The sequence below is a fragment of the Myotis daubentonii genome, chromosome X (assembly GCF_963259705.1).
Source record: "Myotis daubentonii chromosome X, mMyoDau2.1, whole genome shotgun sequence".
Classification (NCBI taxonomy): Eukaryota; Metazoa; Chordata; class Mammalia; order Chiroptera; family Vespertilionidae; genus Myotis; species Myotis daubentonii.
The window spans coordinates 90,548,715-90,573,845 of record NC_081861.1 but is presented as its reverse complement, the minus strand read 5'-3'; the positions used below and the strand labels follow the sequence as shown (position 1 = coordinate 90,573,845).

At 43.7% G+C, this 25,131-nt stretch overlaps 1 protein-coding gene across 2 annotated transcripts in view; it reads left to right on the top strand.

Annotated features, from left to right (window-relative positions):
• IGBP1 (immunoglobulin binding protein 1) overlaps positions 1–24,823 on the top strand; it is a 38,371-nt gene extending 13,548 nt beyond the window's left edge. Inside the window, exons 4-6 of one of the 2 annotated variants that reach the window (XM_059679401.1) lie at positions 299–378; positions 1,328–1,440; positions 24,352–24,823. In XM_059679401.1, coding sequence (XP_059535384.1) covers positions 299–378; positions 1,328–1,440; positions 24,352–24,494 — 336 coding nt within the window. In that variant the 3' untranslated portion in view covers positions 24,495–24,823. The remainder of the gene's footprint in view (positions 1–298; positions 379–1,327; positions 1,441–24,351) is intronic. The other variant, XM_059679402.1, reaches the window with a different exon arrangement.
• Positions 24,824–25,131: the final 308 nt, after the last annotated feature.

The following is a 25,131-nucleotide window of genomic DNA, read 5'->3' as shown; positions in this document are numbered from 1 at the left end:
GAAGCCTTTGGCATCTCCTTTGGAGGGGGGGCATTTTAAAGTCAAATAATTTTTTACTTGTGGTGAGATGATTCCTGAGTGAGCTTTCTCTTTCTCTCTCTTCAGCAAGGTACTCGGGTGTCCTCAAGAGAGCTAAGCAACCTCCATCATTAATATCTGCTGATATGTCTCAGAGACAGATATGGAGGGAGTAACTGAATTTTGAATCCAGTGCTTTTCGAGCACCTGAAGACCTAAGAGGCTGCACAGTGGGATGGGCAAAGGCAAATACACTTCTGATCGTTAATTTCCTTTTTAGGCATCAACTTCTCATTCATCTCGTCCATCCAGGCCTCCAATGAAACCCTTTATTCTCACTCGGGATGCAGCCCAAGCCAAGTAGGTAGTACTAAAAAGTAGGGTGCCTTTGCAAGCCCCTTGCTTTTGTGGTTCATTTGCACTGCATGGTGCCAAGCAGAATGGGCATTATTTTTTTTTAAATATATTTTATTGATTTTTTACAGAGAGGAAGGGAGAGAGATAGAGAGTCAGAAACATCGATGAGAGAGAAACATCGATCAGCTGCCTCCTGCACATCTCCCACTGGGGATGTGCCCGCAACCCAGGTACATGCCCTTGACCAGAATCGAACCTGGGACCCTTCAGTCCGCAGGCTGATGCTCTATCCACTGAGCCAAACCGGTTTCGGCAGAATGGGCATTATTAAGAAGGCATGACTTTGCCTTGGAGGCTGTTCTTTCATCAAAGGGATATTATCTCTTCTAATAATTTCTCTGTCTTCGGCCTTCAGCAGACATTTCCCTCACAAACCTGAGCTTAAAAAGATCTCAAAAGGAAACCAATACAAATAATCTGTTAATTAATTAAAAACAAAGAAGGAAGGAATCAAATGGAGAATTGTACACTTTAAAATTTTTTCCCTTGCCTTCAGCTACAGTTCTCAAAATGACATGTTTGCTTATCTGAGTTCTTGAGGTGCTTTTCCGGGGGAACGGGGCGGGAGAGTCTCCTTCCTCTGCGTACCTTTTAGACTCACCAACTATAAGTACCCTTTTCACAGTATCATCGCTGCTCTGTGGGGCATTGGCCTCTGGAATTGCTTATTGGGAGATTATCCTGGGCTATTTATCATCTCATGAAAATACTTTAGTGCCCTTTCCTGGATGCCTCTTTTTACATATCCTCACAGGAGTTTGCACAACTCCTCAGAAGATGCCTGGTTAGGGGTGGGAGGATAAAACAGACATAGGCTTTGCCACTAAAGAGAAGAGACTTTTTAATAGTGCTATGTATGTTTAGTGTTCTAAATACAATGTGGTTTTTGCAGAGTATTTGGAGCTGGTTATCCAAGTCTGGCAACCATGACAGTGAATGACTGGTATGATCAGCATCGGAAGTTGGGAGCTTTACCAGATCAGGGAGTAGCCAGGACAACATCAGGTATGACGGGCTGGGAGGAAAGTAGTTACAGTATGGTTCCTTATTTCCCCAGCAATGAAATTCTGACCAAATATCACTGTCCTTTAGGAGCAGAAGTAATCTGGATAAAGATTCTAAGTAACATGAAGACTTAGTATTTTATTTCACTTACTAGTAAAATAAATAGCCGATGATTCTGGGAGGATTGGGGCAGTGGAGAAGTGTAGGTTTTGAACCTCTCCAAATATTATGGCATAAAAACAGACTGAGCAACTAGATAGTAAAACCAAAAATCCACGGATAGCAGCTCCGCTTCTGGTATTAGCAGAATAGGTTGTATTAGGTTAGCACCTCCTACAGTTAACAATTACAGACTGGAAAAGCTATAACTAAATAACTACCTAAAGGCACTGGAGAGTGACCAAAAGCAGACATAGACTAGAGGTCAGTCAACACTTAGAAGATAAGAGTGGTACTGGGAACTTCTTGAGGGCAGGGATTTTGACTTACTGTATTCTTGGTGCCCAAATTGATAATTAGATCATAGAAATACTTGAAGGTGTCTTTGGGAGGGAAAGGTGAAGGGTGGTCTTTAGAAAGATGAAAGTAATATGGTTTTAGCAGAAAAAGCACAGACAGAGCTGGGGTAACCAATTACTCCTGTTACTTGATAGGACATCATGTAGCCCCTCTGAGCCTCAGTTTCCTTATCTCATGTATTATCTCATTTGATCTTAATCCCATGAAACAGACATTTTAACCACGTTTTAGTATGAGGAAATAGTGTCTGAGAACTGACATATGCAAAGTCAACATAGCTAAAAAGTGGCGAGGCTAGGATTTTAATTCAGGCCGTAATATTCCAAGTTCTAGGGCTGTTTCAAATATAGCACAGAGAAAAGAAGAGTGGTCAATTTGAAGAGTGGTTTTTCTGTGTTTGTTTTTTATGGCTTTTCACCCATGGGCAGGCTGCAGATGCTGTGATGGGAGTAGGTAAAATTTGGATAGAAACTTACAGTCTTATTGGTTGTGCAATGAGAGAACTGAGTTTGGGTGACTATAGCAACTGAGAGGTGAGAAGAATATCCCAGAAAGAAGAGAACCACAGAGGAGGAGTCCTAATTCTTTACATAAATCTGCCCACATCTCTGGCTGACTCAAGCTCCACATGCATAGGATAGATTCCAAGCACCCTAGGGAGGGCTAAAATAACTGAATGGAAAATGCAGCTACTACCCAATGCAGAGGAAATAGAATTTGGAATTTGGTTTTAGATAAATTAACTGCCTGCTAAGATGAAAAATCAATACTCTAGTGGAATGAAACAATTCAGAATCTGTATAACATACCCATTTACGAAGTCTTGTATTCAATCATAAACTAAACATATGGGGGAAAAAACAGAAAAATGTGACTTATACTCGAGGAAAAGCAATTGATGGAAACCAATCCCAAGATGACTCAGATGTTGAAATTAGCAGACAAGGACTTTAAATCAGCTTATTTCTGTGCTCAGGGCAGAGGGGAAAATATGCTTGTAAAGAATTAAAAGATAAGATGTCTCAGCAGAGAGGTAGAGACTATACACAAAAAAATCTGGAACAAAAAATATGGTATCCGAACTTTAAAAATCATTGGATAAGCTTAAGAGATTGGCAATGACAGAAGAAAGTGTCAGTTAACTTGAAGATAAATCAACACAAATTAGCCTATCTGAAAAACAAAAAACGATTGGAAAAAACATAGCCTCGCCAGGCTGGTGTTACTCAGTGGTTGAGCATTGACTTGTAAACGGTAAGGTCATAGCTCAATTCCTAGTCAGGGCACATATGGGCACATGTCTGAGTTGCAGGCTTGATGCCCAGTAGGGGGTATGCAGGAGGCAGCTGATCAATGATTCTCTCTCATCATTGATAGTTCTCTCTCTCCCTCTCGTCTCTCTGAAATCAATAAAATTATATATTTTTAAAAAACATAGCTTCAGTGACTTGTGGAACAATGTATAAAGGTCTATCATACATGCAATTGAAATACCATACCAATAGAGAGGAGAAAGAGAGAGAAGGGGCCAGAAAAAAAATTTGAAGAAATGATGGCTGAAATTTTTCTCAAATCTGTGAAACACAAATATACAGATTCCGAAATTGCAGAAGTCCCAAGCATGTTAAATACAAATAAACCCACACATAGGCACATCATAGTCAAACTGCTAAAAACCAAAGAAAAAGAGAAAGTCTTGAAAGCAGCCAGAAATAAAGTACATATTACAAATAGCAGAATAATGATAGGAATTGTTACTGGGTTTCCATTAGAAACAATGGAAGCCAGTGATAGTGGAGCAACATCTTTAAAGTGCTGGTGGGGGGGAACCTTTTCTTCCCAGAACTTTATATGCAGTGAAAATATCCATAAAAATGAAGGCATAATTAAGACATTTTCAGATAAATGATAGCCAAGGAATTCTTCATCAGGAAACTGGCATCATGAGAAATGCCAGTTCTTAAGTCTGAAAGGAATGATACCAGATAGAAACTTGGATATTCAATAAAGAATGAAGAGTCCTGGCCGGTGTGGCTCAATTGGATGGGTGTCGTCCTGTGCACCAGGGGGTTGCCGGTTCGATTCCTGATCAAGGGCACATGCCCGTGCAGAAGGCAGCTGATCTATGTTGCACTCTCACATCGCTCTTTCTCACCCTCTTTCCCTCTCCCTTCCTCTCAAAATCAATAAACTATTCTTTAAAAAAAGAATGAGGAGTGCAGAAATGGTAATAAGGTGGGTAAATACCAAGGGCTATATCCTCTCACTTCCAACTTTTAAAAACTACGTATGGCTTCTTTAAACAAAAAAATGATATTGACAGCTATAGCAAAAAAGACAGGGAGTAAATGGAATTATTTTTTTGTGAGATAGTTCTGTTTTATGTGAAGTGGTGCAATTACCTCTTGTTGTTAACAAATGACTCTAAAACTTAGCAACTTAAAATAATAAACATTTATTGTCACACATAGTTTCTGAGGGTGAGGACTCCAGGAGCAACTTAACTGGTTGGTTCTTGATTAGGCTATCCTAAGGTTGGTGTCAGCTGGGGCTGCAGTCTTCTGAAAGCTTGACTGAGGCTAGAGGATCTGCTTCCAGCTCATTCACTCATCCATGTGGCTGTTGGCAAGAAACCTTCCCATGTGGGTCTCTCCATAAGTTTGCTCACAGCTTAAGAGCTTCATTTCCTCAGTGAATGATTCAAGAGAGAACAACCAAGTTTCTTTTTTTAAAATACTTTTTTTTGTTTTGTTAATCCTCACCTGAGGATATTTTTTCCATTGCTTTTCAGGGAAAGTGGGAGGGAGGGAGGGAGGGAGGGAGAGAAAGTGGGAGAGCGGAAGAGGGAGGGAGGGGAGAGAGAGAGAGGGAGAGAGAAACAGAAACATCAGTTGGCTGCCTTCTGCAGCCTCCTACTGAGGATCAAGCCCACAACCAGGGCATGTGCCCTGACCAGGAATCAAACTGGCAACATTGTGGTGCATGGGACAATACCCAACCAACTGAGCCATACTGGCCAGGGCGAGAAGCCTCATTATCTTTTAAAACCTAATGTTGGAAGTTGCAAACCATGACTTCTGCCATATTCCATTGCTCACCAACCCCAATACAGTGTGAGAGGACTACGTAAGAGCATGAATACCTGGAGACTGGGATCATTGGGGTCCATCTTTGAGGCTGTCACATAGTATATTAATGACAAGTAGACTGGGAGGTTAGGGTTGATTGTATTTCTTAGAGCAGCGATTTTCAACTGGTGTGCCACAAGAATTTTTAAAACATGGAATACCTGACTATTGAGTCGGGCACTGAGCTCTTTTCCCTTAGATTATCAAATAAAAAAATGACAACAGCCAACACAACAATAGCTATCCAGTGTAAATGAATCAAAATTATACATTCCTGGTCAGTGTGGTTCAGTGGTTGAGCATCGACCTATGAACCAGGAAGTCATGGTTTGATTCCCAGTTAGGGGACATGCCTGGGTTGTGGGCTCCATCCCAGTGCAGGAGGCAGCCAATTGACGATTCTCATCATTGATGTTTCTATCTCTCTCCTCCCTTCCTCTCTTAAATCAATAAAAATATATTTTAAAAAATAAAGAAACAATTATACCCATTTTTGTCAGATCAGCAAAACGTAACATTTTGGCATGCCACAGAATTTTAGTAATTAGTTTATGTATGCCACAAAATGAAAAGGTTGAAAATTGTTGCCTTAGAGCAACCCTTAAATAATGCATCAAGAAAATATGAAGACAATCTCTAGACTAGTGGAAAATATTTGCAAAAGAAACATCTGATAGAAGACTGTTAATCCAAAATGTACAAAGAATTCTTAAAACTCAACAATAAGGAAATGAACACCCCAATTTTTTTAAAAATATATTTTATTGATTTTTGACAGAGAGGAAGGGAGAGTGATGGAGAGAAACATCGATGAGAGAGAAACATCAATCAGCTGCCTCCTGCACACCTCCTACTGGGGATGTGCCCGCAACCAAGGTACATGCCCTTGAACGGAATTGAACCTGGGACCCCCCAGTCCGTAGGCTGACGCTCTATCCACTGAGCCAAACTGGCTAGGGCTGAACACCCCAATTTAAGAAAAATGGGCAAAATACCTGAACAGGCACCTCCCCAAAGAAAATATACATGAATAAATAAGCCTATGAAAAGATGCTCAACATCATGTGGCATTGGGGGATTGCAAATTAAAACAACAGTGATACCCCTACACCCCTATAAAGATGACTGAAATTGAAAACATCGAGAACACCAGATGTTGGTAAAGATATGGAGCAACAGGGATTCTTTTTAAAAAATATATTTTTATGAATTTCAGAGAGGAAGGGAGAGAAAGAAACATCAATGATGAGAGAGAATCACTGATCAGCTACCTCCCACACGCCTCCCCACCCCCCTGGGGATCAAGCTGCAACAGGGATTCTTATTCAGTGCTGGTGGAAATGCAAAATGGTACAACCACTTTAGAAGACAGTTTCTCAGCTTCTTACAAAACAAACCATACTCATTCCATATGGTCCAGTAATTGTGCTCCTTGATATTTACCCAAATGAGTTGAGAACAGGTCCATGCAAAAACCTGCACACAAAGGGTTATGGCAGCTTTACTGATAATTACCAAAACTTGGAAAACAGCCAAAATGTTGTCAATGGGAGAATGGATAAACTGTGGTACATCCAGACAATGAAATAGCAGTATTCATTGCTTAAAAAAAAAAAAAAAAAAAAAAAAAAAAAAAAAAAAAAAGAGCTATCCATAAAAATACATGGAAGAACCTTAATTGCATATTAACGTGAAAAGAAGCCAATCAGAAAGGGCTACATATATATGATTCCACCTATATGATATTCTGGAAAAGGCAAAACTTATATAATAAGATGTTAATATGATGTTAATATGCAAATTGACTGAACGGCAGAATGACCAGTCGCTACGACGTGCACTGACCACAGGGGGCAGATGCTCAATGCAGGAGCTGCCCCCTGGTGGTCAGTGTACTCCCACAGGGGGAGAGCTGCTCAGCCAGAAGCCCTGAGCTGGGCTCACAGCTGGGGAGCCTCTCCCGCCTCCACAGCAGCGCTAAGGATGTGGGCCTAAGCCATCAGTCAGACATCCACCGAGGGCTCCTGGACTGTGAGAGGGCACAGGCTGGGCTGAGGGACCCCCCCCCACCCCCCCTCACCCGCAGTGCATGAATTTTGTGTACCAGGCTTCTAGTCTATATATATAAAAGGCTAATATGCAAAGTGTCCCCCTGGGGGTTCAACTGGGAGTTCGATCTCTCACTATAACGTGCGCTGACCACCAGGGGGCGGCACAGAATGAAGGACAGTCCCGGCCAGTAGCCAGAAGGCCTAGGGACCCTACCCATACATGAATTTCATGCACTGGGCCTCTAATGTAGGCAATAAAAGGACCAGGGGCTAGAGGAGAAGGATATGAAGATGTGGAGCACAGAGGATTTTTAGGGCAGTGAAACTATTTTCTATGATACTATAATGGTGGATACATGTCATCATACATTTGTCCAAACCCATAGAATGTACAACATCAAGTGTGAACTCTATTGTAAACTAGGGACTTTGTGTGATGATGATAAGTGTAAGTTCATCTGTTGTGACAAATGTATCACTCTGATCCGGATATTGATGGTGGGAGAGGCTGTTGCTGTGTGGAGGCAGGAGTATATGGGAACACTGTGTACTTTCCATTCAGTTTTGCTGTGAACCTAAAATTGCTCTAAAAATAGTCTATTTTTTTTAAAATAATGCAGAAACAAAGCTGTAGTCAGTAACGAAATTAAAAGGCCAGAAAGAATGAACAGAGGAACAAAAACAGATGAACAGAAATCCAATAGTGGATTGGTAGACTCCAATCCAGCCATATCAGTAATTATCTTAAATATAAATGCAACAAACACTTTTTTTCTTTTTAAATCTCACCCAAAGATATGTTTTTCATTGATTCTAGAGAGAGGAAGAGGGGGGAGAGAGAGAGAGAGAGAGAGAGAGAGAGAGAGAGAGAGAGAGAGAGATATTGGTTGCTTTCTATTTGTCCTTACCAGGGATTGAGTCTACAACCTGGGTATGTGCCCTGACCAGGAATCGAACCCGAGACCCTTTGGTGCTTGAAACAACAATCTAACCAACTGAGCCACACTGACTCAGGCCAACCCAATAAACTTTCAAATTAGAAATCAGATCATTAGACAAATTAGAAATTGATTATGAGACTCAACTGCAGGCTGTCTATAAGAGGTGCGTTTTATTTTTTTTAGATTTTTGATTATCTCATTTCCTTTTTTAAATATATTTTTTATTGCTGATAGTATTACCGGTATCTCCCATTCCCCCCCTCCTCCCAGCATTTACCACCCCTCAGATCTTCACTACCCTATTTCCTATGTCCATGGGTTATGCATATCTATATATATATAAAAGCCTAAGCAACCATTAGGACTGAACGACCAGACGACCTGCTGGTAGCTATGATGCGCACTGACCCAGACCTTGCTGCTGGGGCCATGACAGCCCCGAATCTGGTTCACCCGCACCCCGGACCCAGACAGGAGGGAGGAGGGAGCCCAATTCCTCATGGAATCGGCCCTGCCTTAGCTTGCTGCTGAGGCCCTGACAGCCCCGAATCTGGTTCACCCGCACCCTGGACCCAGACAGGAGGGAGGAGGAAGCCCGATTCCTCTCAGAATTGGCCAATAGTTAGCTTGCTGCTAGGGCCAACCTCCCGCGGTCCCTTCCCCCGGCTGGCCAGCCCCCACGATCAGCCCTGAGCCAGTCGGCCAACCTTCTGTGGTCCCTTCCCCCGGCCGGCTGCCCTCAATTGTCCCTGATGGTAGGCCAGGCCGAGGGACCCCACCCATGCACGAATTCATACACCGGGCCTCTAGTAAGTATATAAGTTCTTTGGTTTATCTCTTTTCATCCCCCAACCCTACATCGAGGTATGTCAGTCTGTTCTATGCTTCAGGTCGTAGTTTGTTGGTCAATTCATTTTGTTCAGTAGATTCCGCAGATAAGTGAGATTTGTCTTTCTCAGTTTGGCTTATATAACTTAGCATAATATTTTCCAGGTCCATCCATGCTGTCCCACGGGGTAAGAGATCCCTCTTTTTTTACAGCTCCATAGTATTCCATAGTGTAAATTTCACACCTTTTGTATTCATTCATCTACTGATGGGCACTTGGGCTGTTTCCAAATCTTAGATATTGTAAATAATGCTGCTATGAACATAGGGTGCATATATTCTTTCTGATTGGTGTTTTGGGGTTTTTGGGATATATCCCCAGGAGTGGGATCGCTGGGTCAAATGGAAATTCCATTTTTAATTTTTTGAGGAAACTCCATACTGTTTTCCATAGTGGCTGCATCAGTCTGAATTCTCACCAGCAGTGAACCAGGGTTCCCTTTTCTCAACATCCTTGCAGCACTTGTTTGTTGATTTGTTGATGATAGCCATTCTGACAGACGTGAGGTGATATCACATTGTAGTTTTAATTTGCATTTATCTGATGATTAGTGACGTTGAGCATTTTTTCATGTGTCTCTTGGCCATTTGTATGTCCTCTTTGGAGAAATGTCTATTCAGGTCCCCTGCCTGTTTTTTAATTGGATTGTTTGTCTTCCTTTTGTTGAGTTGTATGAGTACTTTATATATTTTGGATATTAACCTTTATCAGATGTATCATTGGCAAATATGTTCTTCCATTCAGTGGGTTCTCCTTTCATTTTGATGATAGTTTCTTTTGCTCTGCAGAAGCTTTTTATTCTGATATAGTCCCTTTATTTATTTTCTCCTTAGTTTCCTTTGCCCTAGGAGATGTATCTGTAAACATATTGCTACGTGAGATAAGAGATGCATTTTAAGTATAAGGACACAGATTGGTGGATAGTAAAAAATTGAAAAAGATATATTGTGCTAACAGAAAGCATTAGTAGCTACAGTTAGATAAAGTAGACTTCAAGACAAAAGTTATTACTGGATATAAAAAAAGACATTTTATACTGATAAAAGGGGCACTTTATCAGGAAGACATAGCAATCATAAACATGTTTGTGCCTAATAAGTTGCAAATTACATGAAGAAAAAATTAACAGAATTAAATGAAGAAATAGACAAATCTATAATCATAGTTGGAGATTTTAACACTTCTTTTAGTAATTGATAGAATTAATAGACAGAAAATTAATAAAGACATAATACACTAGCAGTCACCTTACCTATTTGACATTTATAGAAAAATATATCCAATAATTGCAAAATGCACCTTTTTTTCAAATACACAATTGTACAGTCACCAAGCCAGACCATATTCTGGGCCATCTATTAAGTCTCAGTAAATTTTCAAAGATTGAAATCACACTGAAAATGTTCTCTGACCACAATGGAATTCAATTAGCAATCAATAACAATTTACCTGGGAAATCCCTCATTTTTTGTTGTTGTTAATCCTCACTGGAGGATATTATTCCATTGATTTTTAGAGAGAGAGGAAGGGAGGGGGAGAGATAGAGAGAAACATCAATGTGAGAGAGACACATCGACTCGTTGCCTCCTGCATGCACCCCAACCAGGGCCTGGGATCAAGCCTGCAACCAAGGTATGTGCCTTTGACCGAGATCAAACCCCAGACCCTTCAGTCTCCATCCACTAAGCCAAACTGGCCAGGGCCCTAAATGTTTTTAAATTAAACAACACACTTATAAATAACGCTGGTTCAAAGAGGAAATCACAAGGAAAATTAAAAATATTTTTAACTGAAGAAAATGAAAATATAATATCAAAATTTGTGGAATACAACCAAAGCAGTGTGAGAGGGAAATGTATAACTTTTAGTACTTATATTAGAAAAAAAATATATAAAATCAATTATCTGAGGCCCTACCTTAAGAATTTGAGGGAAACAAGAACAGAATAAGCCCAAAGTCCATAGAAGAAGGAAAACAAAAATAGAGAGTCTAGTGGTGTGGTAGCGATAGTGATGCAAAAAAGTTGAACATATGTACAACCCCATGACCTGGCAATTTCACTCCTAGGTAGGTATATATTTAAGAGTGTGAGACTATACGTTCACAAAAGACTTGCACAATAATGTTCATAGCAGCATTGCTTGTAATACCCCAAACTGGACACTACTCAAATGCACATACATAATAGAATGGATAAATAAATGTTGCTATATTACACAATGAAATCCTACTTAGCAAAAAGTTTATACTAATGGTAGTTTTTCAGCCATCGGGAACAAATATAGCTGTATTTTGTAAACATATTTACATGAGTGAAGAAAGCCAGACACAAAAGAGTATATACCAGCGGTTCTCAAACTGTGGGTTGCGACCCCTTTGGTAGTCGAACGACCCTTTCACAGGGGTCGCCTAAGACCATCCTGCATATCAGATATTTACATTATAATTCATAACAGTAGCAACATTACAGTTATGAAGTAGCAACGAAAATAATTTTATGGTTGGGTCACAACATGAGGAACTGTATTTAAAGGGCCAGAAGGTTGAGAACCACTGGTATATACTATATGATTCCATTTGTATAGAGTTCAAACAGATGAAACTTCTCTTTACTGATTAAAAGCCTGTGTGGTGTTCATCCTTAGTGGGGGCTTGTGAATGGAATGGCAACCTTAAGTGGACTTCTGAGGAATTAGTACTAAGTTTTCTATCTTGATCTGGGTTCTGATTACATGGATGTGTTCAGATGTGAAAATTTATTGAGTTATATACTATGTGTGTTTTTTCTACATGTATGTTATCCTATTATATAAAAATGCAGGTTTTGTAACGACTAACCGAAGGCTTGACCGAACACCAGAAGTCCTGTAGTCAGTGCTGGGTTGCCGTTTGTGTCCCAGCACTGACTGCTGAGGGGGTTGCGGAACAGCCCCACCTCTCTGATCAGGCCGAGAGATAGGCCCAGAGACACTGACTGGCATAGAAACCGACCAATAAGAACAAAATCTGGGTGAACTGTGAGGAGCCAATGGCTGCCTAGGAGGCAGAGCTTTTGACGCTGACTGGCATAGAAACTGACCAGTCAGAACCAAATTGGCCAGCAGAGGAGGGCAGTTGGGGGCGATCAGGCAGGCAGGCAGATGCAGGGGTGATCAGGCAGGTTGGCAGGTGAGTGGTTAGGAGCCAGGGTCCCAAATTGCGAGAGGCATGTCCTGTGGTATTGGGCCTAAACCGGCAGTTGGACATCCCCCAAGGGGTCCCCGAATGGAGAGGGTGCAGGCTGGGCTGAGGGAACTCCCCCTCCATGCACGAATTTCATGCACCAGGCCACTAGTCTATCTATATATATAAAAGCTTAAGTGACCAGAATGACCAGTTGCTATGATGTGCACTGAATACCTGGGGCAGACACCCAACACAGTAGTGGCCCCCTGCTGGTCAGTATGCTCCCACAGCCAACTTCCCCTGGCCAGCCAACCACCTGCAGTCACTCCCCCTGGCTGGCAGGCCCTGATTGCCTGATTGGGCCTGACCCCTGGGCTGGGTTGGGCAACCAGGGGTGGGTGGCAGCAGATGCGGCCCTTTTCCCAGGGGGGCTGAGGGCCAGCTCCCTCCTTGGGGTTGGCAGCCAACCTCCTGCGCCCTGCCCCTCCCTCTGGCCGGCAGGCTCCAGTCAGCCCACCACCCACCTGCCGCAGTGGCCGCGCGGTGGCAAGGGAAGGAGGAGTGGGGGAGATGGGGAACCGCACGGTGCCTGAGTGCTGACGATGGTGGTGTCAGTATCTGGCGTCCATTCCTTCCGCGCCTGGCCCGGCAACCGTCGCCTCCTCTCCCAACCCCACTGGGGCCTTCGGGCCCCGGGCTGGGACAGGGAACTGGGGGTGGGTGGTGGCAAATGCAGCCCCTTTCTTAGGGGGCTGAGGGCCAGCTCCCTCCTTGGGGCCGGTGGCCAACCTCCCATGCTCTTTCCCTACTCCCGGCTGGCAGGGCCCCAATCGGCCCGCTGCCTGCCTGCCCCGGTGGCAGTGTGGCAGCGAGGGAAGGAGGAGGGGAGAGGCAGGAAACCGCGTGGTGGCAGGGTGCTGATGATGGCAGCATCAGTGTCCAGTGTCCATTCCTTTCGCATCCGATCCGGTGACTGTCACCTCCTCTCTGGCCCGGCCCTGATTGGCCTGTCCCCAATCATCCCTGATTGCTGGCCAGGCCTTGGGGCCCCACCCATGCACAAATTTCATGCACCAGGCCTCTAGTACTTTAATAAAAACACAAAAGAAAATTGACAGATAGTATTCACAACAGAACTAGGTGACAGTGTATTCCCATGACCCTCACACTAAACAGGTAAGGGAAATCACCCTTAGCACAAGATCAACAGGTGATTGGCATCTGTGTGGAAGAAAGCAGAAGAGTTGACAGACGATGTAAACAACTTGACAAACACAAGAATTCCAAACAGCAAACAGGTATTCACGAAAAAACATGGCAGTCCAATTTAAGAACAACACTTGAATTAGGAGCAGTTTTACCACCAATAAAAACTGGATGAGCCCCGGCCAGTGTGGCTTGATTGGAGTGTGGTCCTGTGCACTGAAAGGGTTTGGGTTTGAATCCCAGTCAGGGCTTGTGTGATGTTTCACTCTCACATTGATTTTATTTTTCTCTCTCCCTCCCTTCCTCTTTCTCTAAAGTCAATTTAAAAATGCATGTCCTCAGGTGAGGATTAAAAAAACACCTGGGCAAATAAAAGGGGCTTGTGGTCAGAAGGTCTGAAAGGGGTGGAGTAGTCTAGTCTTTAATGAACTTTTTAAAATGACCCACCAGATCTCCCTTCCAGGACAGGGTTCTACCCTGAGGAGAAATTGCTGAGAATAGAATTGAAATTGAGAACAGGCATAATAAAGAAAAGAAGGAAAGAGAAAGTCCAGATAAAAGTGTAAGAAAGGACCAGAACCAAGAACTAATCAAGCAAGGCCTATTTCTTTAACAACAGAAAGGCAGCTTCTGTGAAGTTAGAAGAGCCACCCTGAACCTATTTCTTTCTAAAAGTTAAGGACAACTTAACCACACATCAGAATTAACAACAGGCTGTGGTGATGATTGTACAGCTCTGAATATACAAAAAAAAAACCCACGCTGATCTGTACACTTTAAATGGGTGAATTTTATTTTATGGTATGTGAAATATCTAATAAAGGGGATATGCAAATTGACAGTCACACCGTAAGGGTCAAGATATCTACGCCCACAGATAGCTGCGCCCACAACGGAGGCAGGGATTCCTTAACACAAGATGGCTGTGCCCACAGCAGAGGCCGAGTTCCCATAACGAGCCTTAACAAGCAATCAGCAGAGACCTGAGGCTGTGTGGCACTGGGCTGGGGCAGGGGAACTGAGGCTGCGCCCCCACCTGGTGGGGCTTTACGGGGGACCTCAGGCTGCACCCCCAGCCCCGGCACTGGGCCAGGGGACCTGAGGCCATGCCCCGGCGCCGGGCCGTGGGTCCTGAGGCTGTGCCCCCTGCCCTGCAGGGCTTGACAGGGGACCTCAGGCCGTGCCCCCCACCCAGCAAGGCTTGATGAGGGACCTGAGGCCACACTCCCCCACCCCAGCGCCAGGCCGGAGGACCTGAGGCCGTGCACCCCAGCACCGGGCCAGGGGACCTGAGGCTGCACCCACTGCTTTGGTGCCAGGTCAGGGGACCTCAAGGTGCACCCCGTGGCCCGGGCCGGGGGACCTGAGGCCGTGCCTCCCACCTGGCAGGGCTTGACGGGGTTGGGGCCGGCCAGGTCTGGGTCTTGCGCAATTTCATGGCCACATGGGTGGGCGGGGACTTGACTCCAGTTCCCGTGGCATACCCCAGACTCTGACAGGAGGAAGATTTTCATATACATTTTACTAATTTCCTTTCATCTTTGACACTTATAGAGAAAGGGCAAATAGCAATATTAAAATATTTCCTCTAATTCCTTTTAATGTGCACCAGGGAACTAGTGTACAATAGAGCTGTTAGAAAGTGAACAAAATCATCCAGGCCAAAGTTCACACAAAATTACTATAAGGGGAAAAAGAGATAATCAAGAGCATTTTAAAAAACAACAAACCTAAAATATACTTTTTAAAAATGAGTTGAAAGACATTAAGAAAATTATATAAGACATGGAAGGACAATATAAAGCAGGGTTGGAAAAACTCAGAAATGTGGTGACAACTTAGGGAAAATAAAAAAGAAAGAATCATTTCCTCTGGCAAGTGTGGCTCAGGATCTATGAACCAGGAGGTCACGGTTCAATTCCTGGTCAGGACACATGCCCTGGTTGCAGGCTCCATCCCCAGTGGGGGCATGCAAGGGACAGCCAATTGGTGATGTTTCTCTCATCATTGATGTTTCTATCCCTCTCTTCCTTCTCCTCTCTGAAATCAATAAAACATATTTTTTTAAAAAGAAAGAGGGAACTTTAGTACACTGCTGGTGGGAATGCAGACTGGTATAACCACTGGAAAACAGTATGGAGTTTCCTCAAAAAATTAAAAATGGAACTCCCATTTGACCCAGTGATCCCACTTATAGGAATATATCCAAAGAAACCAGAAACACCAATCAGAAAGAATATATGCAACATATGTTCATAGCAGCACAATTTATAATAGCTAAGACTTAGAAACAACCCAAGTGCCCATGAGTAGATGAGTGGATAAAAGAAGCTGTGGTACATCTACACAATGGAATATTACACAGATATAAAAAGGAACTCTTGGCCATTTGCAACAACATGGATGGACCTGGAGAATATTATGCTAAGCAAAATAAGCCAGTCAGAGAGAGATAAGTATAACATGATCTCACTCATGTGGAATCTAATGAAGAAAATAAACTGATGAACAAAGTAGGTCCAGAGACATAAAATAATGGAACAGACTGAGGAATTTCAGAGGGAAAGTGGAAGTGAGAGGGTGGGTAAGGAATGATTAACCAGGAAACTTATATGCATACCAGAGGCCCGGTGCACGAAATTTGTACACAGGTGCAGTCCCTAGGCCTGGCTGGTGATCGAAGCGCAAACATCTGGCATGAAAGGGCAGGTGCGAGCTGTCCTCTGGGCAGCACCTGGGCTCCCAGGACCCCACGTGTCCCCCTCTGCCTGAGTCATGGCGCCCGAGTCCCCACACAGATGTGGTGAGTGTGGCCGGACGCCGCGGGCTGGGGTGTAGCGTGGGCCTCTGGGCCTCCCAGCAGCGCCACACGGAAGCTGGGCGCGCAGACCAGCTCATGCATGAACCCATGGGGAGCCCTACCGGTCCCTGCAGTCCTGGCGGCTATGGCCCAGCTCACCCAGAAGAGGCCGTGTGGGTGTGGGTTGGGTTCCTCATGGGCACCCAGCACCTAAGTGTGGGGGCTTCCCCAGCGTGCGAGCCCTGGTGCCCGGGGGAGGGAGTAGGGGGAATGAAAGCAAGCTCACACACCCTGCATTCTCTCTGCACCACCATCCCTGTCATCCAGCCCCCAGGTAGCCAGCAAGAGGTTAGAGCACATTGCTGACGCCCACCATGCTCCATGCTGCCCCCTGGTGGTCAGCGCACATCATAGCAAGTGGTCGAACAACCGCCCAAGGGGACAGTTTGCATATTAGGCTAATATATAGAACTAGAGGCCTGGTGCACAAAAATTTGTGCACTCGGGGGGGGGAAAGGGGGTCCCTCAGCCCGGCCTGTGCCCTCTCACAGTCTGGGACCCCTCGGGAGATAACGACCTGCTGGCTTAGGCCTGCTCCCGGGTGGCAGAGGGTAGGCCCAATCCCTAGGTGCAGCCCCTGGCCGGGCTCAGAGCAGGGCCGATTGGGGAGTTGGGGCGTCACCTCCTGTCATGCACAGAGCAGGGCGGACCGGGAGGTTGCGATGCCACCCTTAGTCACGCTCAGGGTAGGGCCGATTGGGGGGTTGGGGCACCGCCCTATGTCACACTCAAGGCAGGGTCAATGGGGAGGTTGTGGCGCCACCCCCTGTCATGCACAGAGCAGGGCCAATCAGGGGATTGGGGCACTGGCCCCTGTCACTCACAGAGCAGGGCCGATCAGGGTGTTGAGGAGCTCCCTCCTGTTACTCACAGAGTAGGGCCAATAGGGGAGTTGGGGCACCACCCCCTGTCACACACAGAGCAGGGCGGATCAGGGGGTTGGGGCGCCGCACCCTGTCACACTCAGGGCAGGGCCGATGGGGAGGTTATGGCTCTACCCCGTCACACACAGAGCAGGTCCCATGGGGGGGCGCGGGTTGGGGCGCCGCACCCTGTCACACTCAGGGCAGGGCCAATGGGGAGGTTATGGCTCTACCCCGTCACACACAGAGCAGGGCCCATGGGGGGGCGTGGGTTGGGGCGCTGCACCCTGTCACACACAGAGCAGGGCCAATCAAGGGGTTGGGCGCCACACTCTGTCACAGAGCCGCAGGGCGATCAGGGGGTTAGGAAGCTCCCCCCAATCAGGCACAGAGCAGGGCTGATCAGGGGGTTGGGGTGCCTTGCCCTGTCATGAACAGAGCAGGGCAGATAGGGAGGTTGTGGCCCCGCCCCCTGTCACACACAGACTCGCAGGGCGATCAGGGGGTTTGGGTGCTGCCCTCTGTCACGCTGATCCCGGTGCTGGGAGGCATATTACCCTTTTACTATATAGAATAGAGGCCTGGTGCATGGGTGGGGCTGGCTGGTTTGCCCTGAAGGGTGTCCTGGATCAGGGTGGGGGTCCCACTTAGGTGCCTGGCCAGCCTGGGTGAGGGGCTGATGGCTGTTTGCAGCTGGTCACACAACCTTCAGGGTGGGGGTCCCCACTGGGGTGCCTGGCCAGTCTGGGTGAGGGGCTGAGGGCTGTTTTCAGGCTGGCAGGTGACTGAAGCTCCCAACCGCTCCTTTTTTTCTTTTTTCTTTTTTTATTCTGGGCCAGCTTTAGCTCTGAGGCTTGGCTCCAGCTCTGAGGCCTCTGCTGCTGAAAGCAGGTATCTGGTTTGTTTGGGTTCTATAATCGAAACACTGTTTCAACTCCAGTTCTGAAATCCCGGCTGGCTGAAAGCAGGTTTCTGGGGTTTTGTTTAGCTTCTATATTTGTAACAATTTTCAAACTGCAAGCTCAGAGGCCGGCAGCGGCAGGCGGGGAACATTGGAGTCCTCCATCACTGAAGCAAGCAAGCCTCATGTTCACTTCAAGCTGCCTCATTGCCGGCCGCCATCTTGGCTGGCAGTTAATTTGCATATCGCCCTGATTAGCCAATGGGAAGGGTAGCGGAGGTATGGCTAATTACCATGTTTCTCTTTTATTAGATAGGATATGCATAGCCCATGGAATGGTGAAGGTCTGGGAGGGGCATGTGCAGGGTGGAGGGGATCAATGGAAAAAAACAAAGGGGACATTTGTAATACTTTCAACAAAGATAATTTTTTTTTTAAAACATCGTTTCAGAAATGAAGGCTGAAGCAGAGGAAAGCAATAGGAAATGCCTTACTAAAGTAAAAAGGAACATGTTTTAAATAAAAAGATTTGAGTAATAGTGACATATCAAAGAAAGTAAGAAAGACCTGGCGTAGGGTAGTAGGATTACCTGAAAAAGAAAACCAAAGCAAAGAAAAATAATAAATACTAAAAACGAATAGTAAGGAAACTTTCCTGAAACTTAAAAAAAATAAAAGATTTTATTATAAAAAGTGTAATGTGTACCTGAGAATTCTGACCACAAATTATAATAAAAGTACTAGGCTGGAAAGAAGAAAAAATACTGTGGAAATTACAGCAAAAAGAACAGGTGGTTTATAAAGGGAAGGAAATTAGATCACCCTGAAACTTTGACACCAACATTTCATGCCAAAAATGTGGAGTAACAGATGTTACGATATTCAAGGGGGGAAAATGTGAGCCAAGGACATATATCTGCTAAAACTGTCTTTTAAGTATGAAGGGTACAGACGGTTATCAATAACTTAAGAGCTACTGTTCCCATGATTTCTTCCTGAGGAAATTGCTAGAGAATGAGCTTCAGACAACCAAAATGATGAGAGAGACATTAACATAAGGACTGGTGGCAAGCATTAAATATATAGTGACTTGTAGAACTAAGACTAAATGAGGCTTAAAAGGGAGAGAGTAGAGTATGTAATGTCTATATACTCAATACTCAGATAATGTAGATTATTTTATTCATTTAATTTTTAATGTAGACTTTTTAAAAATGGAGAAATGGGGAAAGCATATGCAAAAAATGAACTATTCTCAGTTATATTAGTGACAATATTAGTGTTATTACAAGACTGTAATGTGAGGTAATATAAATGAGTAATTATGAGACTCTAATTTTATCCTCTATCTTTGACAACTAAGACTTTTAATGTAGAAGAATAAAGACGTAATTCAGCCCTAACTGGTTTGGCTCAGTGGATGGAGCGTCGGCCTGTGGACTGAAGGGTCCCGGGTTTGATTCCGGTCAAGGGCATGTACCTTGGTTGCGGGCACATCCCCAGTGGGGTGTGCAGGAGGCAGCTGATTGATGTTTCTCTCTCATCAATGTTTCTAACTCTCTATCCCTCTCCCTTCCTCTCTGTAAAAAAATCAATAAAATATATTTTAAAAAAAATAAAGACGTAATTCAAATAATTTAAGAAATAAAACAACCCTGTTGTTCTAAATATAAAATCATGAGAAATTCTATTTAAAAGTAAACACAGACACCTTTGCTTTATCCACTGGAAAGGCTTAGAAACAATGACCAGCCCAGTATCAATGAGCATACCTAGTAACTCAGATTGTGGTTTTGAAATACCATTCCCATTAAAAAGAAGCCAGGATGGTTAATTCCAAGTCTGGAACAGGAAATATACAAGATAAGCTTTGAAGAAGGAAGAGCTCAAGAAAAAAAAAAAAGACAATTGGAGTATGTTATTGGGACACGGGCCAGCTGAAAGAACTCTCACTGGCCAAAACTGGAAGAATTGAGTGAGCAGTAAAATAGCAGAATTGGATTATCACAAGGAATAAAAGAAATATCCATGAGTCTATAGTGATAGAAGTAAATGATTAAATAAATAAATGAGGGGGGAGAGAAAAATCTTTGCTATGTGAAAATTCCAATAATTTGTCTATATGCTTCTGTCTCAAGGAGGTGGAGCATAACTCTTCACTCCTGAAGTGTGGGGCTATGGTCTACAGTATAGAACAGTGATGGCGAACCTATGACACACGTGTCAGAGATGACACACGAACTCATTTTTTTGGTTGATTTTTCTTTGTTAAATGGCATTTAAATATATAAAATAAGTATCAAAAATATAAGTCTTTGTTTTACTATGGTTGCAAATATCAAAAAATTTCTATATGTGACACGGCACCAGAGTTAAGTTAGGTTTTTTCAAAATGCTGACACGCCGAGCTCAAAAGGTTCACCATCACTGGTATAGAAGGAGTGGGAAGGAGTAACTTTACTATTGGGAACCCTGCAAACAATACCTTAGTCAGGTGGTCCAGGTTAACATCAGCAGTGATAAGTCATGATGATGTGTAGCCTTGATTTGATATGATGAGACCTCTGTGGTCTTCTCCTCCAAACCCACAACCCCAGAATAATTATGGGAAAAACATCACACAGTCCAAATTGAGGCACATTCTGCAAAATACCTGATGAGGACTCCTCAACACAGGCAGGTCTGAGAAATTATCACAGCCAAGAGGACACGAGGAGACACGGCGACAAAATGCACTGTCGTGTTCTGGATGGGATCCTGGGACAATTAAAAAGGGCATTAGATAAAACCTAAGGAAATCTATATCAACAATTGAATCTAAAAATTAAACGATCAAGGAATCTAATGAACAAAATAAACTGATGAATAAAATAGAACCAGAGGCATGGAAACATGGAACAGACTGATGAATCTCAGAGGGAAGGGAGACAGGAAGAGAGTAACCAAAGATATATGCATTACCCATGGACACAGACAAGAGATAGTAAAGGCCTGGGGCAGGTTGGGATCTGGGTGAAGGGTGCAATGGGGTGGTGGGGGGGGAACATCTATAATATTCTCAACATTAAAATTTAAAAAGAAATAAATACTCAAAACTCATAAAATATTTTGCTACATTTTACTGTTACTCTTGGAGTTATTTATGCCTGTTGTATCTGTAGGTGGAAATAGTATATAATGTGTGCTACTGCTCATCTGTTCCCAATTTTGTTCAGTGATGCCATGTTAGTAGTTTGAAATTAGCCATGGTGGGAGGATTATACTATGGAATCATCAAATACTACCCAATCCCTCCCCAAAGCTAGCTGCTAAACATTTACCAGCATATTGAGTTGTACACTTTGAAACCTGTATGATTTTTTAAAATTATATTTTTATTGAGTTCAGAGAGGAAGGGAGAGGGAGAGAGAGAGAGAAACATCCATGATGAAAGAATCATTGATCGGCTGCCTCCTGCATGCCCCCTACTGGGGATTGAGGCCGTAACCCGGGCATATGCCCCTGACCGGAATCAAACCAGGGATCCTTCAGTTCGCTCTACCCACTAAGCCAAACCAGCTAGGGCTAAACCTGTATGATTTTGTTAACCAGTGTCACACCAATAAATTCAATACAAAAATTTACCAGCATAAGAAAACCCAAGAAAGTCTGAATAAAGTATGGACTTTAGTAGATAATATTATATCATTATTGGTTCACTAGTTGTGTCAAAAACCATCTATATATATATATAAAGGCCAGGTGACCAGTTGCTATGATGTGCACTGCAGCAGCCAACTGGCCTGATTGGGGCCCCGATCGGCCCCCCCAACCTCTGGTGGCCCCTCCCCCCAGCCAACCCGGCCCCCGATCAGCCCCCCCAACCCAGATAAGGGGCAGGACCAGCCGGCCAACCTCCCCCCTGCCAAACCCCACCAGTGCAAGAATTCGTGCACCAGGCCTCTAGATGAGTATAAATGTATAAGAACTCTCTGTGCTATCTTCTCAATTTTCCTGTAAATCTAAAACTATTCTAAAATTTAAGATTTTGTTTAAGATTTTTTAGAAATCATTGCAATTGATTGAAACCCATCAAATATGTTTAAATCCATGAGTTCATAATAATACTTTAAAACAAAAACTTCGCCCTAACTGGTTTGGTTCAGTGGGTCAGCCTGCGGACTCAAGGGTGCCAGGTTCGATTCCGGTCAAGGGTATGTACCTTGGTTGAGGGCACATCCCCAGTAGGGAGTGTGCAGGAGGCAGCTGATCTATGTTGCTCTCTCATCAATGTTTCTAATTCTCTATCCCTCTCCCTTCCTCTCTAAAAAAAATCAATAAAATATATTAAAAACAAACAAACCCAAAACTGTTCAATTTCAGAGGATGATAAGGAACTAATTATCTTGAAAAGTGGTAAATAAAGTGAAAGTATCAAACATTTGTTTTGTTTTTCTCCTGGGTAACCAAATAGTAGTAGATGAGGGGAAGCCTCTCTTTATAACTGTATTCTAGTTAATAAAAAGGAAATGTTAAAATTAAGTGTGTTACCTTTTTGAAACATCTGGAAAATTAATGAATCTAGGCATTGAGCATCAACAGCTGCTGACATTGCAACACATGAGACACATATTATGTGCCATCTAATGAGGGAAGACAGCACCTCCTATAATCATGATGAAGGGATCAACCTGAATCAGATCAAGCCTCTGAATGAACTTGCTAACCTGCAGAATTTCAAAAGAACATGTTGGACTGCGTCCTGACTATTCAATTAACAAAATCCCAGATTTGAGGAACCTCTACAGATCAGATGCCCCCAGTTTCTTCAAGACAACATTTAAGGAAGGGAAAGGATGGAAGAGGAACCTCTAGATTAAAAAGATACCAAAATAGCCCTAACTGGTTTGGCTCAGTGGATAGAGCATTTACCCAAGGACTGAAGGGTACCAAGTTTGATTCTGATCAAGGGCACATATCTCGATTGCAGGCTCGATCCCCGGCCCTGGTTGGAGTGTGTGCAGGAGGCAACCATTGATGTTTCTGTCTCTCCCCCTCCTTTCCACTCTCTAAAAATCAATGGAAAAATATCTTTGGTGAGGATTAACAACAGAAAACAAACAAAAAAGATACCAAAATATTTTAAATGGGCAAGACTAACCTCAAAAATATTTGGCTAAGAAATGAGATAAAAGACTACATATTACTTGGTTCTGTTTCTTTGAAATGCCCATAATAGACAAATCTATAGAGAAAGAAAGCAGAATAGTGATTTCCAGGGGCTGGAAGAAGGGAGGGAATGTGAACTAACTGTAAATGGGTACAAGGGGTCTTTTCGGGGTGATAGAATTTTTTTAATTGGATTGTGGTGATGGAGCCCCAACTCTGTACTAAAGTCATTGAGTAAAATGTGAATGTACAAATGGACAACTCTGGTGTCTTGGGATGCACACTTGGGTTATAAACCTGTAATAAAGTCCAGAAAGTTTGGGGCAGAAGGAGGGTTGTAATTTGGAAGATGCTCATGGAGATGCTTTGGGATGGGTACAGAAGATCTGTTGACCCAGGTGGAGGCTGTAAAGGTATAGCCTCCTTGTGAAAACTGAAATTATATATATGATTTATAGTATTCTTTATTTTACAATAAAAGTGGGGTTTTTTTAAAGAACACAAGGCTCCTAAGCTATTAGAGTAGATCAGATCCCCACACATTTCATTCTTTATCATAGTCATGAAACTGTTTCTCATAAGCAAACTCAGAGTTACCAGGAAATGTTCTTTTACCTCAGAAGAGAAAACAATTAGTGCAAAAGAGATATAGCAGTTGGTTCAATTACTTTTGGGTGTATACCGCATGACAAGTGCCATTTGGACCTCAAACCCTATTCCAGGCATGTGCAGAATAACACAGATATTCTCTTCTGATAGGTTCAGCTGCCCTGTGATTTCCAATTTAACACACAAACAAAATTGTGTAACAGGAAATGGATGGAGGAAGGGAAGTCACCTGTAGTTCCTGCTCCTTAGCATATCACAAACTATAAAATCATACATATTTTTTACTTTAGTGTTTTGGCTTGCTGGGGTTTTGTTTTGCTTTTTTGTGGGTCTTTTTCTTTTTGGAGGGTGGACAGGGGTATTTTGCCATTTTAGTAAAAATTCTTTGCCAACATAGAATTCATCCTGAGGGGCAACTTTTATGTTTTGGCTTTCTTGTGAAAAGTACTCAGAACACCCTGTCTTACTGTTGAATATGTCCTCTGTTAGGTATCTAAGTGCTCTCCCTGCTTCTGCTGGCCCCAGGCAGGCAGCCAGCCATATGCCTTGTTCTCATTTTATGTGATTGTGTTCAGAATGGCGCCGAGGTCCCTGACATTTCATCTCTTTCTCATTTTTCTACTTTGGCAGAGGCCAAAAGAGCAGCTCAACAAGAAGATCAAGAACAAAGGGAGGAAGAGGATGATGAGCAAACACTCCACCGAGCTCGGGAATGGGATGACTGGAAGGACACCCATCCTAGGGGTTATGGCAACCGAAAGAACATGGGTTAGCCTTCCCACAACAAGATGGGACTACAGGGGGCGCACATCTTCCCCACAAAGGAAAGCTGTGCAGTCTTCCCCTCCTGGGCTCCTTTCAGCTCTACCAAGAAGGCAAAGACACGTAATCTTGCTTTGCGTTCAATAAAGTGTCAAGCAATTAAGTGTGTTTTATTCCTTAGGTGATGAACCAGTAATTCTTGTTTTGGTATTATCCTAATCATGTTGTATTTCAGATTCCTAGGTGGGAAGAAAAATATTACTAAGAAATGGCTCTATAATCAATGGCTGAATGAATTTTCCTTAAAAATAAAGTCCTCTCTATTACATCTATACAGAAATACCAGTATCAGCCGGTTTTGTGTGTGCTTGTGGGGAGTAAGGGGGTCAGGTGTGGGCTTATGGAGAGATCTTGGTTGTCTGCCTTTGATCTGGGCAGTGAGTTTCCCAGCCTCAACTGCAGAGGAGCTGGGGCTTTCACTCTTCTACTCCAGCACTGTGAAACGACCTAATACCGCTCTACAAGAGGTGAGCACAAAACCCAGGACTTGCTCTGCCACACAACTCTTTCTTCAGGAATTACAGCTGTAAATGAAGGGATCATAACAATCCTGTCTAACTGGTCTTCCTTGCCTTGGCCAGGAGAAAT